The 18243-nt window shown below is 41.5% G+C and overlaps 1 protein-coding gene across 1 annotated transcript in view; it reads left to right on the top strand.

Annotated features, from left to right (window-relative positions):
- Positions 1-18243, top strand: part of LOC137286514 (serine-rich adhesin for platelets-like) — a 45732-nt gene that overhangs the window by 11005 nt on the left and 16484 nt on the right. Inside the window, exons 3-10 of the mRNA XM_067818429.1 lie at positions 1567-2753; positions 2870-3239; positions 3323-3462; positions 3835-3949; positions 10788-11006; positions 11216-11322; positions 12471-12614; positions 15389-15541. Coding sequence (XP_067674530.1) covers positions 1567-2753; positions 2870-3239; positions 3323-3462; positions 3835-3949; positions 10788-11006; positions 11216-11322; positions 12471-12614; positions 15389-15541 — 2435 coding nt within the window. The remainder of the gene's footprint in view (positions 1-1566; positions 2754-2869; positions 3240-3322; positions 3463-3834; positions 3950-10787; positions 11007-11215; positions 11323-12470; positions 12615-15388; positions 15542-18243) is intronic.

The raw sequence follows: 18243 nt of genomic DNA on the forward strand, positions 1-18243 counted from the left end.
AGTGAAATTCTGTGCGGATGGCAACTGACAGTGTTTATCGTACATATCCATTATGTTTCACATGCTTAAAACATGCAGGGCTTTCTCAGTAATAATCGTACCAACATCGTAGCAGTAAAGACAAGACATACTATCAGTCGAGTTGCGATGAGTGCTTACAATGTTCACTGTGATGCAACACACCACCGCGCTTTAGCGCGGTAAGACACAGTCATCCCAAGATATGGTGTCAGAAACCACATTTTATTTGATTAAATTAAATGCCAATTTTATTTATTAAAACTGTTGACAGAAACAACAGAAACACCTTGAGAGCAGTACCTCATTCCATACACGTACAACTTCCGCATACCTTATTCATGAGGGTCCATTTTTCGTGCCTACCCCGATAGCACCAATTTCACATTATTCTTAGCAGTCACCAACAGATTACAGTCTCGTAATCCATAGACTCCGAGACCCGCGTTACTGACTCATTGAAGTCAGTTTCAACAATTAAATGGGCAAAATTTTCTTTTTTTACAATCAAAGTTGCAAGAAGTCAGCGGTGACTTGTCAAACTGTCTCCTACGTAAATTGTATCAAGACAGGTAACGGCCTGTGTTCATTGTTATGTTAAATATGTTTGCAGAAAACACGCATTATATACTAGCCAGATAGCAATGTAAAATAATCTGTTACAATAACAGCTTAATATGTAAAATATTCTCATAATGGAACAGAAGTTCTTTGATGTAATATTGTCTGATCGTTTTTACCTGAATCACCGGTACATTGGACCAAAACATCTGTGCACAGCTGATCGCTATTTCCGGCTTAGTTGAATAACAACAAAGATGTATATTCACGTGAATGTACGTCTTTGCTAACAGGTAGTGTTTTTGATTGCAAAGTTTTCTGTACATATATATATTTTCATTTTTCAAAGTTTGTTTATTTTCACCTTCAACGATACGATATATTTTTACTGGACCCAATTCAAGAAACAGCAGTTTTGTTATGTCCTTGGAATATACGATCTAACTCGGCCTTTGTTCCACATTATGTAATAGGTACTATAACGCGGATGTCTAATAATGCGGGGGGTCATCCGTGGCAAGGGATGACTGTATCGTTGTTGTCAATGTTCAGTGTCACCGTACGAAACAGTATTCAGCTTGTTTGTATGTTTGTAAAATATCTGCCAGTTCTGTCTGGCATGGTACAAAAGTATTTTGTTAACATTTTGTTGAAGAATCTTTTGTGGAGGGATGAGACTGGTAGATCATAATCCTGGTATTACAAAACACTTGTCACACTTATTTTCATTCTTATTTTCTGCTAATTATGTCTTGTTTTTCTCTCTACAAGCTGACTATGCTTGTTATAAGAGGCAACTAATGGGATTGGGTTGACTAATGGGACTTGGTTGACATGTCAGATTCCAAGCGCAGACTGATGCTTATGCAGTTGATCACTGGATTGTCTGGTCCAGACTCCAGACTCTTGCTGAGTGTGCTATAACACTAAACTGACTCACTCAGTCCAGAAGGCATAGCTAATAGTATTACATGTTTCATATTTCAGCTTTTCACACCAGCAACAGTGATGTGGTTCTCCCTGATGAAGAGGAGATCATGGCCAAAGGCCTGCCTCTGTTGACCTTTAACAAGCTGGTGGAGAAGCACAAGCCAGAAAAGGACAGGACCAGAGGTTCTGCAGATGAACCCCCAACTGATGTTGACATGGAGGTCGAAAATATTACTGCCTCTGTGACAAAAAACAATGCTGAAACCTTGCTTTCATCTGTCTTGAATAAAAACATATCAAAAGTGTGTGAAAAATCTAAAGACAGATCCAAGTCAGTATCACCAAAACCATCATCATCCAAATCCTCTGGAGCTTCATCCAAACATTCTTCAAGATTATCCCACACATATCACGCTGCCCATTCAAAATCAGAGTCAAGTTCATCTAGAGTAAAGTCTAGTTCATCCAAATCTAGTTCATCCAAAACAACATCATCTAGATCATCCAAATCAACATCCAGTTCATCCAAAACAACATCATCTAGATCATCCAAATCAACATCCAGTTCATCCAAAACAACATCATCTAGATCATCCAAATCAACATCCAGTTCATCCAAAACAACATCATCTAAATCATCCAACTCAACATCAAGATCAGCACATCCAGCATCAAGTTCAACAAGATCCTCATCAGATACATCCAAGTCTGCATCACGGTTATCACCAGCTTTAGCTTCATCATCCATTTCAGGACGGTCCTCTATCTCTTCATCTTCAAGATCATCTGGTTCTGTTAAACCATCACCTTTGTCACAAAATAGACATTCAGTTGCTGAAAGGAAGATTTCTAAAGATATGGTTCCCCCCAAGTCAGGGCAGAAGGAATCTTTTCTCAAAGTGCTTTCAAAGGCTGCATCAGCTTCTACCCCACCTCCAGGGAAAACATCACCAAGTTCTGCAGCTTCTGCTAAACCAGCTAAAGAGACCTCCTTCGATCTGTCTATGTACCCTCTTCCTGCTAAGATTAGGACTGCACCCACTCCTCTGGCTGGACCAGGGAAAGAAAACAAAGTAGAAAGTCTTGAACCAAGGACTTTAGGAACAGCTTCCAGTTTGAAGATGACAGAGTTTCATACCCCTGTACGGTTGTCCACGCCACCTCCAGCACACCATCCTAATGACTTGCCGCCTGAGAAACTGCTCAGGAAACTCAGTGAAAATGACCCAAGGAAAGCCAGCCAGGTACGTTTTATAACAAACATGCTTAGATGCATTTTGAAAAGAAAGCATTCCATATTTTATATGTTTGTATTTTAAAAAATCATCGTTATTGATCATTGAGTGTATTTGTTTTGTAGGTAAGACACATACGTAAGTCTGTGCCTCCACATGCATCCAGGGACGCAAGAGGCCTGTCTGCACAAACTTCGGGTCAGCATCAGAATCTCCTATTGAAACCAACCCAGAATCTGCTGTTGAAGCCATCAGTGTCCACTAAACCAATGGGCACGAATCAGAGACCAAGGACAGCCTTCAGACCTATTGAACCAATACTACCTTTTTCACAAATGTTAAAGGGTTCTGCAGGAGAGCGTGCACCATCAGTATCTACAGCAGCAGCAGAAACAAAGACTCAGAATGTGGTTAAAGATCCATCCAAACTGATGGATATGACTTACTACCTTCAGAGGGTCCTTGCCTGGAACCCTTTATGGCTGGAAGAACAATGTAAGTGAAACATTCATTCTTTCTCATTCTCAGAACTGTCTAATTCAGCACACTGAAGAGACCTGTTACTGTTTTGTCTCCAGGTAAACCAGAGTTTGCTGGCCACCCACCCCCAATTTTGAAACCTGAGGAATCTGTGTACCCACTATTGGAGAGCTACACCAGTCTAGAGGACTACCAGACCATCATGACCAGACTGCTGCTCATGGAGACCTGGGATATGGTTGGTTGCATCTCACTTAGGCTTCTTGTCTGGTGTGTGGTAGACACCGTGTTTTCTTTATTGGAGACAGAATTGCATATCATATCTGCTTCAGCAGAACAGTATGTACCAAGATATCTGAGACTACCCTTCTGAACTTATTTTTTGTAGAATTTTGTTATTATGTGGATTATCAGTTTGTTATTATGTGGATTATCAACAACTGAAGTTACTAAACCAAACTGGACTTGAACTTCAGCCTGGTTAAGGTCACAGACTGAAAGATTGATTGCTTTACCCTGCTATCAATGATTCATGTGAGACTTCCGTGTACCATCCACCATTACTCCATGCAATGCATCTCCATGACCACTGACACTTATCATGTTTCAGATATTCAAGGAGTGGAAACAAAAGAAAGTGAAGACAGTGACAAATGTGATGTTTCTCAGTGTGGACATTTGTAACAAGCAGGACAAGGGTGGACTCAGCAAATTCATCTGGCAAGGTCAGTGGAGTTGGGATACATATAAGACAAGGTCGTCAACCCCTCTGACTCTGGAGTTGCCAACACACACCACAGACAGGTTAACCAGTTCCCAAACCCCACAAGCCATAGAATCCATCAGAATGATGAAGCATATTACGAACCTATAGCTATCGGTCATGTGATTCATTTGTTAAATTTTTCATTTTATTGACAGATTGAAAGTTATTAAACCCTTTTCCAGAGTATTAGTGAAAAAACAATTCTCAGGTTCCTGCTTCTGTAATGGGGCCACATTGAAAACGTCAGAGAGCTAAATACATCTGAATTGTTATTTCCATCTCTTTGCAAGACCGAGTAATGTAAGTCAAGTGACATCTCCAGGGATCACTTTTTTGCAGGGATTTGGGGATTTTTATCGTTTAAAATACAAAATTTTAAAATTATCCTATCTCACAATTTGCACTTCTGTCTCTTGCTGTGATACTGAGCCTAATGAATGAGAACTTTCCCTCTAGGCCTCTCTTGTCCATATGCCCATGTTCCCCAGACTACTCTCCTTAATAGGTCAATGGTCCAATACAGTGAATGCCTATCTACCTACATGACTACTTCAGACTGATCATTCTTCTCCTTATCACACTACTGTGGTCTCTTCCTCGGATCGACACTCATCATTTGTGGATTGTATTTGCCTGTGTACCTGGAGCACTTGCTGTCGGGAATGCGGCCCATTACCTAAGATGTTTTTAGAACATATAGATGTGCTTGCTCCCATCGGCTGGCAGACAGAACTCATTACACTTCAACAGAGAATAGTCATTTGCCTAACAACCCCTCTGCATTCAGCGACCCATATTCAACAGCTCGTCGTTCGAAGATTCCACTGTTGGGAGGTGATGACTGTTTTGGTGTCCATAGTCAAATGTCTACTGTACTTGTTAAGTACAGTGTTTTGTACCTATTTTGTTGGGTTGAGTCCCATGCAGGATTCGAATCCATACCTGTATGACACTGTGAAATGAGATGTCTACTTGTCATTCCACCTCATCGAACTAGCCTGTGTTGCCAGCTAACTCACATAGCTGATCTACAGTGTCAAGTCACTGTACTGATACACATTGAGTCAATTCGCCACATATAACTGTTTATTATTGCCGAAATGGTTCACATCATCGAATTGATTTGTCACACCGAATCTGTTCGCCGCTCCAAATGGATTCGCTGGCTAAACCATTTCGCAACAACATATTGGGTCATATCATCAATTCATTACACCTTATATGACTGTTTCTATCACCAAAACGACTCTCACCATCAAATCGGTTCACCACATCAGAATGGTTTGCTTTGCCGAAACAATTCACCTCGTTGAACCGTATCACCTTGGCCTGAACATTTCACCTCGACTGACCTGTTCATCTGATCGTTCTAAATCTCTCCATCGGTTGAAATCATGGAAACGTTATCGAACCAATCCAAACCACAGCACCGATCACAGACTGATCCAGATAACATCAACATTACGGCACATCACTCTTAACCAGATCACTAATGTGAACTGATTTACCAGCCTGAGTTGTTTCACCGTGCTGTACCGATTCACCTGCCGAATCAAGTCACATTTGATGTCAGTAGCGCAAACATCTAGACATATTCCGCTCGTCACTTAATGTACTGACGATCTGAGATCAAGACACCTCCGGGTTCATCTCATTCTAGATTTAATCTACCTTCTGATCTTCACCTTTAATGAATGATCCGGTTTAATGAATCTTCTCTTCGGTGTAGATACCCCCAGATCTACACAACCACCCATTTGGGCAATACTATATAAGCTTGCTATTCAGATATATTCTGTGATGCTCCACTGAGCCAAGTTACTACAGACTACTTGTAACAACGTTTTGGTGTGTCGCTAGGTGCAGAAAGTGAGAAACGCCTGAGTGCAGTTTGATTTTTGGTTGGGTTGCTCTGTTGTCTACCTTAGCTCAAGTACTGAGCTCAGAGGTGACTGCAGTTATGTCCAGCGATCACCAGGCAGCGATTTACTATTTTTATTACTCCTCAGCAAACCATAATTCTATTTGGTCAACCAAATATTCCTGAGGTTTCTGGTCATACAAATTTCATCAATTTGTAAACAATTTGAACGTTCCTGTAGACCTACCTACAAACCTACTACCTTCATCACTCCATTAGTTCTGTCATAGTAGCGTGACTACTTGAATGTTCCTGTCTCAGGAGATATCCCTTTGTCAAAAGGCAAGAGTTGCTAGACCTCTCATTTCTCTCTACCTGCGGGAAGCCTATTTTCTCATCCCAGTACATCCAGACAATCGTAAGTATCTTTGATTCACTTTCAAGGAGCATGATTACCTGTAGGGGGCCCTTCTGTTGGCATATTTACTGCCCTGTTGGTCTTTACTCGGGTATCCAAACTGGTAACATTACGAGCTACCTGCATTGTTGAGGTGTGACATTCGAGAGCTATATCAATGACTGTCTTCAAGCCCAGCAAGATCCAGTCATCCTTTGTTGTCACAGGCAGTTCACCATCAAGCTGCTAACCGGATTAGGGTGGCTCCTGATATACGAGAACTTGGAGTTAATACCAATTAAAATTCAAAGGGGCGATATTTGACACACAACAGGCCATGTTGTTTGTACCCTAGGACAAATAGGGCAAAATTCGGTGCATTCTAGCGTTGAACTCACCCAGAACTGCCTTTGGCAGGAGTTACTAGGGTTATTGACATCAGCACAAGCACTGACTTTCAGGGGCCAACTGCAACTTTGCCCTCTTCTGATGTTTTTGTGCCAGTACATATAGAACGACAATCCCAGGGAGTTGATTCATTTTCTACAACAGGTTCTTCATTGATGAGTCGATGAGCAGAATGTTTGTGCTGGAGTCTCTACAGTGCTCTTCACACCGACTCGTCTCCTGTTCTTCAACGCATTCCTCAAGGCATGTGATGTCCCCTTTCTTCATCATCAAGTGGCTGGGCAGTGGTCATCTGCAAAACGCCCTTCACATCAACAAGTTGGAATTCAGTGCTGTCATTCTCAACCATTCAACACTTAGTGGCAGAACTCATCTACTGATTCAATCATACAACTAAACAGTAATATGGTACATCAATCATCAAGGCTCGACAGGTTCGGTAGCTCTGCTCCAGTGGATGTTTGATTCTACCATCTAATCGAATCTCCCGAGCCAGACACATTCCAGGGGCGAATAATGTCATAGCCGACGCCCTGTCATGCCCCAAACGGTCATCACCAACAGAGTGGAAATAACTGACCCTGATATTCCAATAAGTGAGCTACATGGTATCTCAACCAGATGTAGATCTATTTGGCCCTTGATACAGCCATCAGCTTCCATGGTTAATGTTCTCAATTCCGGATCCTCAGACATGGGACCACGATGCATTAGCCATATCCCCTGACTCTTCTACCCAGGGTAGTTCAACCAGCAAACAATATTCCACTCTTGGTTGTGTTCTTTTGGCTAGCGGGAAGCTGGTTTGTCAGCATAAAAATCTAGCAGAACTGAATCCAGTATTTCTACCCGCTCGAATTGACCTACTTCATCATGCACATTTGAACATGGACCGGGTGTCATCACAAACCCTCAATCTACATGTATGGTGCATTTACAGATATCTGTGATAACCAAGGATTACTTTTTCAGAGTAGCTACAGTTATAACATCTGCACACAGGACATCCACCGGATCATTGTATGATGACAAATGGAAGAAATTAGGAACATTACTGTAGAATCAGGAGAATTAGCTCTCCCACTACGGTCTCACATCCATCAGGTTGTTGCCGAATTTCTGCAGCATATATGGGCTACAAAGCAACTCAAAGGTGCTACAATTTTTCAACCTATTTTGCTGCAGTTAATTCAGTTCTTGCTACAACTACTGGAACCAAGGTGTCTACTACTCCCAGCCTCCAATATCTGCTAAGTTCCTTCAGACTTGTTGACCAGTCTAGGAGGTTCAGACTACCTCCATGGGATTTGTCCTTCATCACTTGGTATTCAGTGAATATGAGCCACTACATGATGAGGAGTGTAAACAGATAACGTTCAAAACTTTCTTTCTAGTTGCATTAGCTACTGCGGCTCGTATTTAGGAGATGCATGCATTGAATTTGAATTGAGTGGTTTGAGCGAAACATCATGGCAGAATATTTCTGGAACTGCTTTGGGACTTTTGTCACAAAGAACCAGTTACCAAGAAGAACTGAATAGAAAAAGTTCACTATCCCACCATTGTCAACAGATCTTGGGCCAGATGATGTTGAAGATTTGTCTCTCTGCCCTGTCAGAGCTCTATGGATATTCCTAGCTGCCTGCCAAGGGCACCGCCATCTTTGTAAGAGGCTATTCATCCCGCTATCTACCACATCCAGGCTGAGGTCTCACAGACAACTTTGTCCTTTTGGATGCATGCTACCAAACTGAGGGTGTATGCCTTTGCTGGGTTGCCTCCCCCAGCAGCATCCAGTCCACATGAGACCCAGGCGTTAGCCTCTATGATGGCCATCATGAGGGGTTGTTTTAGGCGCTCGATACAGTGCTTTCCCCACATTATCTGAGGGACTTATCTGTCACTGACGTCCAGGGTTTATACCAGTTTGAACCCCTTGTGTTGGCACAGCAGCTATCATTGGCCCATCAATGTAGATGAGTACAGTAGTACAGTGTGCATTTTTGCATTCGCTCTATTGTACATGCTGAATGAATTTCGGAATTTTACTTTTGAATTTTCTCCTCGATTCTTCTGGGAATAGAATTCTTCACTCAGTTTTGTTGGTTTATCGCAATTAACTCTATATGAACCAATCTCATTCTTGTATTTGCAATGTAGAAAAGATTGAGAGTCTTGCTTGCTGACCTCTACTCCACGGAGCAATCACGTAAGTGTAGTGAGTCCTTCCCGATTTCTTTTGTAGCTTTCATAGTGTTCTAGATCCATAAGTACCTTAGCACTTGTGGTCTTACTTTGGTAACTAGTGGAACCCATGTGGTGCTGTTCTGGTACTGAACATTAAACTTGGGTGCTTTTCTGATTCAGTTTCCTACTCCCCTCTTTGCCTTGGGGTCGTGGGGTGCTGTCTCAAAGCAGGTGCGGGCCTGATGACTAGTCACATGATTATATTTATGGGGTTCCTCTGATAAATCTTGACCAAGTCAGGTGACTCACCTAGTTATACCCCAGCTGTGAAGTAAGGGCATATATAGTGTTCACTCCAGCCAGCCGGCCTTCCTTAACGAAACTTTGTTTGATAATTTCTTCGTTTCATATATGGAAATAAAGGTGTACAAGGCAAAACTATTGTCTAATATGTATATGAAGTTCTGTAGAGTCAAGAAGAAAATTTTGTGAGCTGATCCAGACATATTATATATCAACATCAATCATTCCATGTCCCAAAGTGGGAAGTGGGGGATATGTGAGCTGTGCTCACTTCTACACTTGTTGTAGATTGTGTTTGCGAGAGTTGCGGCTGAACACCATATCACTCAGGAGCACCCACTCCCTGGATTGATTGTGCCTAGTAAGACTATGCTAGTTTGATCTGGCCTGCAGTGTTCATTGCTATCTACAGTTGTCATTACCCTATACAGTGTATACTGTTAGTGCTTTTGACCCCGGGTAATCTATGACGTACCATCCAACCATGGGAAAAGTACAAATCATGAGATACAATAAGTTTAAATATTTGGAAAATTTACTAGAATATACTGTTTATTTATATACTTATCCTATCTCACAGGATGTATGTCCCACCCGTCCTCCCCGCTACTCAGATTACAGTGATGGCTTCAAGAAGAGAATGATCACTCTGAGGCAGTCACATGTGTAGTAATGGGAGTGTGCTGCATGCTCAGCATGGTACTAGGGACCTGTCCTATAAGGAGAGCATATGGACAAGAGAGGCCTACAGGGAAAGTTCTCACAGCCTCCACGCTACTCAGATTACTCTGTTTACAGTTGCTACTGTCATTGGCGCCAAGAACAGAATGATCACTCTGAGGTAGTCACGTGGGTAGAGAGGGGAGCGTGCTGCCCTGGGGACAAGAGATGCCTTCAGGGAAAGTGCTCATGTATTCTACTCAGCGTCGAAGCATGATAGATGTGCAAATCGTGAGATAGGATAAATATATAAATGTACAATTTATAGTTATATTTTCCAAAATATCCCATTACATTTTAAAAAGGGGAGAAATTCCCATTACTATGTAATGATATAGGAATATCCAAAACATTTCCTCTGAAAATCCCATTGTTAAGATTAAGAAAGAGATTTTCCCCCATTGACCATTTGCTCCAGAGTAATCCCTGCACCTCAACTTCTGCCTTACAGGGTGCACTTGTACAAAGCGATCGTAACACTAAGGTGACTAGAACTAATATGCTTTAACATAGACTTAAGGTAGTTCAACAGTACCTTGAAAGTTAGCCCTTGTTAACCTTGTTATGTATGATGATGCTCAAACATCATCTGTTGCATATATTTGTCATGCCATTGTCTGTAAATTGTATTTGCAAGAATTTGGTATCATTATACAGGGATGGCAATTTTCCATGAATTTTTTGGAAATCCGCATATTTAAATGCAAACCCTGTGAAGGGCCGCCAGACCACTGATTTTCAGCTGGAATCACTTCCACATGTTGCCATTCCTGAATATAATACATGAACTGTTTATGTCAATTAAATGCCTGAATATATGCAGATTTAGCACTTTGTCATTAGTTTTTATGTTACAAGTGAAGTTTCTAATTATCAATTAAGAATGCATGTCTGAGGCTTTGGCCCTGTTTGTGAGTGCAGGAGTACTTACAAGAGAGCAGTACCGCCGCTGCCAGTATCCTCTGGAAGGAGACCTGGTGAGGATGAATGTTTGGGGGTCACCATTGCCAGCTCAGAAGGGTGCAGTCATCAGGCCTCCAGCCCAGCCAACATGGAAGCCATTCATGGGATATGTGGAGAGGATGAATGTCCGGCCCTGCGACAATGCAATTAATCTCTTCCAAACATACCCTCTACTTAGTAAGTCCATAAGTTGCCTGGTCCAAATCATTGCTCAATAAATACAGTTAAGTACAACAGTGAATTGTTCAGTGAAATGGCTGTTAGGATTTGTACAGAAAACACAGAGGTTATTTTTTTTCAAGAGATTGGAATATCAATTGTATCTTATGAAAGCAGAAAACATGTTTGTCTGAGACCTGTTATAGTGTAATGTCATGTCTGGTCAGAATGCTGTGTTGAGAAGTCAAGTGGTGAGCTGCATCTCCTGACTCTGACGGCACTTGGACGGTACCGCAAGTTTAAGCCCATCAGTGACAGACTTATGACACTAGAGGTGAGAAAACAGATTCCATCAGTATGAAGCGTATGAGGAGGCAAGGCACCCCACTGTCAATAAGAATAATCTGTCCATGTCGTTGGAGGATGCTTACATTTTTACTGTCGATTAAGGCCGATCTCATTGTGCTGAATGCAACTAACGTAACAAACTATCCATTTGATGATAAATTATGTGGTTTATACAGTTACAGCCACAGAATGACTTGTCACTGCATGAAATCACTGTAACGGAGTGATGTTGGTGAAAACATTGTAGTGACAGGTGGCCATGTGGTACTGAGAATGCTGATGTATGTGTGTGATATGGTGTCATGCTGGTTGTATGCTATGTGTGATATGGTGTCATGCTGTGGGTATGCTGTGTGTGACATGGTGTCAAGTGAGTATGATATGTGTGAGCTGGTGTTGTGTAGTGTGTGACATGATGTCATTCTGTGGATGCTGTGGGTATGGTATATGTGACATGATGTCATGCTGTGAGTGACATGGTGTCTTGCTGCAGCTGTGCTATGTGTGACATGGTGTCATGCTGTGAGTATTCCTTCTCATGGTGTCATGCTGTGGATATGGTATGTGTGACATGGTGTCATGCTGTGGGTATGGTATGTGTGACATCGTGTCATGCTGTGGGTATGCTGTGTGTGACATGTTGTCATATTGTGGGTATGCTGTGTGACATGGTGTCATGTTGTGGGTGTTCCTTCTCATGCTGTGGGTATGGTATGTGTGACATGGTGTCATGCTGTGGGCATGCCGTGTGTGACATGTCATGTTGAGTGGATTCTATGTGTGACATGGTGTCATTCTGTCTTTATGCTTTGTGTGACATGGTGTCATTCTGTGTTTATGTTATGTTTGATGTGGTGTCATTCTGTGTTTATGCTATGTGTGACATTGTGTCATTCTGTGTTTATGCAATGTGTGACATTGTGTCATTCTGTGTTTATGCTATGTGTGACATGGTGTCATTCTGTGTTTATGCTATGTGTGACATGATGTCATTCTGTGTTTATGCGATGTGTGACATGGTGTCATGTTGTGGGTATGGGTTGTGTGACATGGTGTCATGCTGTGGGTATGGGTTGTGACATGGTGTTATATGGTGGATATGCTGTGTGATATGGTGTCATGTTGTTACTGCAGCCACTGTGTTCGCTGGTCAGCAATCGACGGCAGTTCCAGGGACTCATCTACCTGCCTCGCAGCCCACTGCTCAGGGACATCCTGCATCCAAGCAGCCAGAGAGTATTCCACCAAGATACACGCAAACCTGATCCGGCACTCCTGGTAGGACACACATTACATACTTTCCTGTAAGGGACATGCAGTATCATTCTAACATGAAGACACTACAAGGGCTTGTGCAAATTGTTTTCTTCACAGAGTGCTGTGTTAGTCAGTTTAGGGCACATTCTAAAGATAGTAGTTCCTTCAACTATCTTAGCTCTATTACATCATGGACAAAATTTATGTTTGGGCATAATATTTATACACAATTCAGATTATCACATATTGTTCTCTGTGAACACACAAAAACATTTTCCCAGTTTTGCAAGAATTAAGAAAGGTTGGTTGTTGATAATCATGTGAAGTTACTAGTTAAATGCCACCTTTCAAGATTTTGTGTTTGGTGGTTGAAAGTAGAGTATATTTCTCTGCCCAAACTGTGGAACCCACAAGATTTTAAAGGATCCCCAACTATGTGTTTGAGGTGCAGAGATGTGCACTGTGGATTTCAGATGACATCTGTACATTTCTCTTACAATTCTACAACTCCGGGAGTGTCTCATTCAAAAGTCTGCAGAGAAAGGGATCCAAAGAACTCAGATCTAAGATGGAAAGATCAATGATTAATTGAAAGTCAGGGCACGAGAAGCTCTCAAGGGAGAGTTATCATTTTTTCCCGCAGCTAAGGTTATGGCTGTGGTGGAGTAGTTCTCCATGATAACTATTATCTTTCCTTATCCTTACTCATGCTTGTAATGCTTATCTTCTTCTGTGCAAGGGTGGTGGGGTAGCCTAATGGTTGAAGCGTTCGCTTGTCATGCCGTTCTATTCCCCACATGGGTACAATGTGTGAAGCCCATTTTCTGGTGTCCCCAGACACTAAAAAGCAGAGTAAAACTAAACTCACTCACTCACTTATTCACTTCTTCTAAGCAAATGATAGTGGAACACTTGAATCCCATGTAAGTCCCTTGAAGAGGACCTAAAAGTTCACTCACCCACGAGTTGCTTCCCTTGAACTCTTTTCCTGCCCAAACAGTCATTGACTTGCCACACTTGTCACACTCTCCTTCATGGCCCAAACAGATGGTTTTGTGAGCACTGGAGTCCCATATAAGGCCCCATATCCTTATATTATCCAGATTAAACTGTGCATGGTTTTTGGCTATAATTAGCTTTCATCGTATGTAAAAATTTGGATAATTACCCGTACTCTGTGACATTTAGTCATCATATTTGTAGTTTGTTTGGTGAAACCTTGCAGTGACTGCAGGTACGGGTTACCATGTTGTTTCACCTAGTGTTGCAGATACTGTATTGATTTATTAGATTTGCAATATAATCATTACTTGTGTTATATCTATAGTCGTGTGATGAACTGGATGAGGAATCCATCTCAAGTCAAAGGTGATAAATCTGGAGATGCTTTACAGAGGCATTCGCCTGTTGCTGGTCAGGATTTAGCTGTGTCTAAGAAGACGTCTGCTACTACTGAGTTGACGCCATTGGAGAGTAAAAGGAAGACGATGATCGTTCCCTGCAACCACCACAGCCCTTCAGCTGTTTGGAGACTTGTCTCCAGCAATGCTGACATCTGTCAACAAAACTGACATCATCACAGCTGCAGGAAGATGCAGATGATGCCTCAGTGAACTTGAGCGCTTTGTCTACCCATCAGTTCCAGCCTACAATGCAGAATTCCAACTAGGCTCACTTCATGAAGCAGTTTACAGCACTGGTGATGGTGATGATGGCATTCTGGTTTACCAAAGAAAAAGCTGCACATCAGAACCCTAGGATGATAGATGGCATTTGGGGAAGCATGGGCCTTCCAGATCCAGTTCCCAAGAGATCTACATCCACATCCCTCAAGTCTGCGGTCGAAGACGTTCAAAAAGATCTTCACATTTGGAAGACTCTGTAGTCATAGGGAAGAGAAAGATGGATCCACAGACGTCCTTCGACTACAAGACACCATGAAGTCACATCAGGGAATTCTCAATGTCCAAGAATATCAAGCATAGACAAAAGCAAGCATCAACCAATCAGAGGGCTTGCTTTGATCACACACCCTTTGGGCGGCTTTATCGTCCTTGCTGTCATCCACTATTTGTGTCAAGATGGTGTAGCGATCAGCAAAGCAGGTGTATGGGGTACACCAAAGTGTCCAGCCTTGTCTAGATATATTGCACTGTGAAGCATTTCGAGTTGGGGGTCATCTCAAAATGTTTCTAGTTTTTCAAAAAATCTTTAATGCTCACATTGACACGAGGGCCTGTGGGTTGAGGAGGGGGTGGGGGTGTTGGATTCAGGATGTACTTAAGGACAGCTGATGATTCCACGAAGTGGCCTGATCCACGATTGTATGCCGTCAGCTTCTGGAAGTATAATAAGCATGAGCCAGGAAAAGGAAAAATATGTAATTTTTCATTAAATTGATATTTTATACTTATCCTGACTCATGATGCCATGCCCTCCCAAGCTCACTGCAGAAGGCACTTCGGGTTTCCCAGCAAACCCAGAGGCCAGGGCTTATTCAGGAGAGAGTGACAGGCATGGCAAGTCACATGACTGTTTGGGCAGGAAGAGGGTTCAAGGAAGGCAACTTGAGGGTGAGTGAACTTTTAGGTCCTCTTCAAGGGAACTCCAAGTGATTCAAGTGTTCCACTATCATTTGCATAGAAGAAGAAGATAAGCATAATTGGTATGATTCAGAATAAGTGTACAATATTAATTTTGCCTAAAAAATGACATCTTTTACATTTGAACTCAGCATTTAGAACTGAAGAATAGGAAGAAACATTTGGGTGATATTAAGATGATTTTGTTTGTAGAAATCTTACAATCAGTCGCAGGCAGAGGCCATAAGTGCTGTGTGCAGGGCAGTGCAGGAGCCTAGACACATGCCACGTATCTGTCTACTGCAGGGGCCACCAGGTACAGGCAAGACGCACACCATCACTGGCATCATCTCCAGGATTATACAGGTACCATCTCAAACAAACATACCACTCATCGCTGACATTGTCACAAAGATTATACAGGTATCATCTCAAACAAACATACCACTCATTGCTGACATTGTCATAAAGATTATGCAAGTACATCTCAAGCAAACATACCACTCATCGCTGACATTGCCACAAACATTATACAGGTACCATCTCAAACAAACATACCACTCATTGCTGACATTGTCACAAGGATTATGCAAGTACATCTCAAGCAAACATACCACTCATCGCTGACTTTGCCACAAACATTATACAGGTACCATCTCACAAAAACATACCACTCATCACTGACATTGTCACAGAGATTTTAAGGTAACATCTCATACAAACATACCACTCCTCACTGACATTGTCACAGAGATTTTAAGGTAACATCTTATACAAACATACCACTCCTCACTGACATTGTCACAGAGATTTTAAGGTAACATCTCATACAAACATACCACTCCTCACTGACATTGTCACAGAGATTTTAAGGTAACTTCTCATACAAACATACCACTCCTCACTGACATTGTCACAGAGATTTCAAGGTAACATCTCATACAAACATACCACTCCTCACTGACATTGTCACGGAGATTTTAAGGTAACATCTCATACAAACATACCACTCATCACTGACATTGTCACGGAGATTTTAAGGTAACATCTCATACAAACATACCACTCCTCACTGACATTGTCAGGGAGATTTTAAGGTAACATCTCATACAAACATACCACTCCTCACTGACATTGTCACAGAGATTTTAAGGTAACATCTCATACAAACATACCACTCCTCACTGACATTGTCACAGAGATTTTAAGGTAACATCTCATACAAACATACCACTCCTCACTGACATTGTCACAGAGATTTTAAGGTAACATCTCATACAAACATACCACTCATCACTGACATTGTCACAGAGATTTTAAGGTAACATCTCATACAAACATACCACTCATCACTGACATTGTCACAGAGATTTTAAGGTAACATCTCACAAAAACATACCACTCCTTGCTGACATTGTCACAGAGATTTTAAGGTAACATCTCATACAAACATACCACTCCTCACTGACATTGTCACAGAGATTTTAAGGTAACATCTCACAAAAACATGCCACTCCTCACTGACATTGTCACAGAGATTTTAAGGTAACATCTCATACAAACATACCACTCCTCACTGACATTGTCACAGAGATTTTAAGGTAACATCTCATACAAACATACCACTCCTCACTGACATTGTCACAGAGATTTTAAGGTAACATCTCATACAAACATACCACTCCTCACTGACATTGTCACAGAGATTTTAAGGTAACATCTCATACAAACATACCACTCCTCACTGACATTGTCACAGAGATTTTAAGGTAACATCTCACACAAACATACCACTCCTCACTGACATTGTCAGGGAGATTTTAAGGTAACATCTCATACAAACATACCACTCCTCACTGACATTGTCACAGAGATTTTAAGGTAACATCTCATACAAACATACCACTCCTCACTGACATTGTCACAGAGATTTTAAGGTAACATCTCATACAAACATACCACTCCTCACTGACATTGTCACAGAGATTTTAAGGTAACATCTCATACAAACATACCACTCCTCACTGACATTGTCACAGAGATTTTAAGGTAACATCTCACAAATACATACCACTCCTCACTGACATTGTCACAGAGATTTTAAGGTAACATCTCATACAAACATACCACTCCTCACTGACATTGTCACAGAGATTTTAAGGTAACATCTCACAAAAACATGCCACTCCTCACTGACATTGTCACAGAGATTTTAAGGTAACATCTCATACAAACATACCACTCCTCACTGACATTGTCACAGAGATTTTAAGGTAACATCTCATGCAAACATACCACTCCTCACTGACATTGTCACAGAGATTTTAAGGTAACATCTCATACAAACATACCACTCCTCACTGACATTGTCAGGGAGATTTTAAGGTAACATCTCACAAAAACATACCACTCCTCGCTGACATTGTCACAGAGATTTTAAGGTAACATCTCATACAAACATACCACTCCTCACTGACATTGTCACAGAGATTTTAAGGTAACATCTCATACAAACATACCACTCCTCACTGACATTGTCAGGGAGATTTTAAGGTAACATCTCATACAAACATACCACTCATCACTGACATTGTCACAGAGATTTTAAGGTAACATCTTATAAAAACATACCACTCCTCACTGACATTGTCACAGAGATTTTAAGGTAACATCTTATACAAACATACCACTCCTCACTGACATTGTCACAGAGATTTTAAGGTAACTTCTCATACAAACATACCACTCCTCACTGACATTGTCACAGAGATTTTAAAGTAAGATCTCATACAAACATACCACTCCTCACTGACATTGTCACAGAGATTTTAAGGTAACATCTCATACAAACATACCACTCCTCACTGACATTGTCACAGAGATTTTAAGGTAACATCTCATACAAACATACCACTCCTCACTGACATTGTCACAGAGATTTTAAGGTAACATCTCATACAAACATACCACTCATCACTGACATTGTCACAGAGATTTTAAGGTAACATCTCATACAAACATACCACTCCTCACTGACATTGTCAGGGAGATTTTAAGGTAACATCTCA

The sequence above is a fragment of the Haliotis asinina genome, chromosome 6, assembly GCF_037392515.1.
Source record: "Haliotis asinina isolate JCU_RB_2024 chromosome 6, JCU_Hal_asi_v2, whole genome shotgun sequence".
Lineage (NCBI taxonomy): Eukaryota > Metazoa > Mollusca > Gastropoda > Lepetellida > Haliotidae > Haliotis > Haliotis asinina.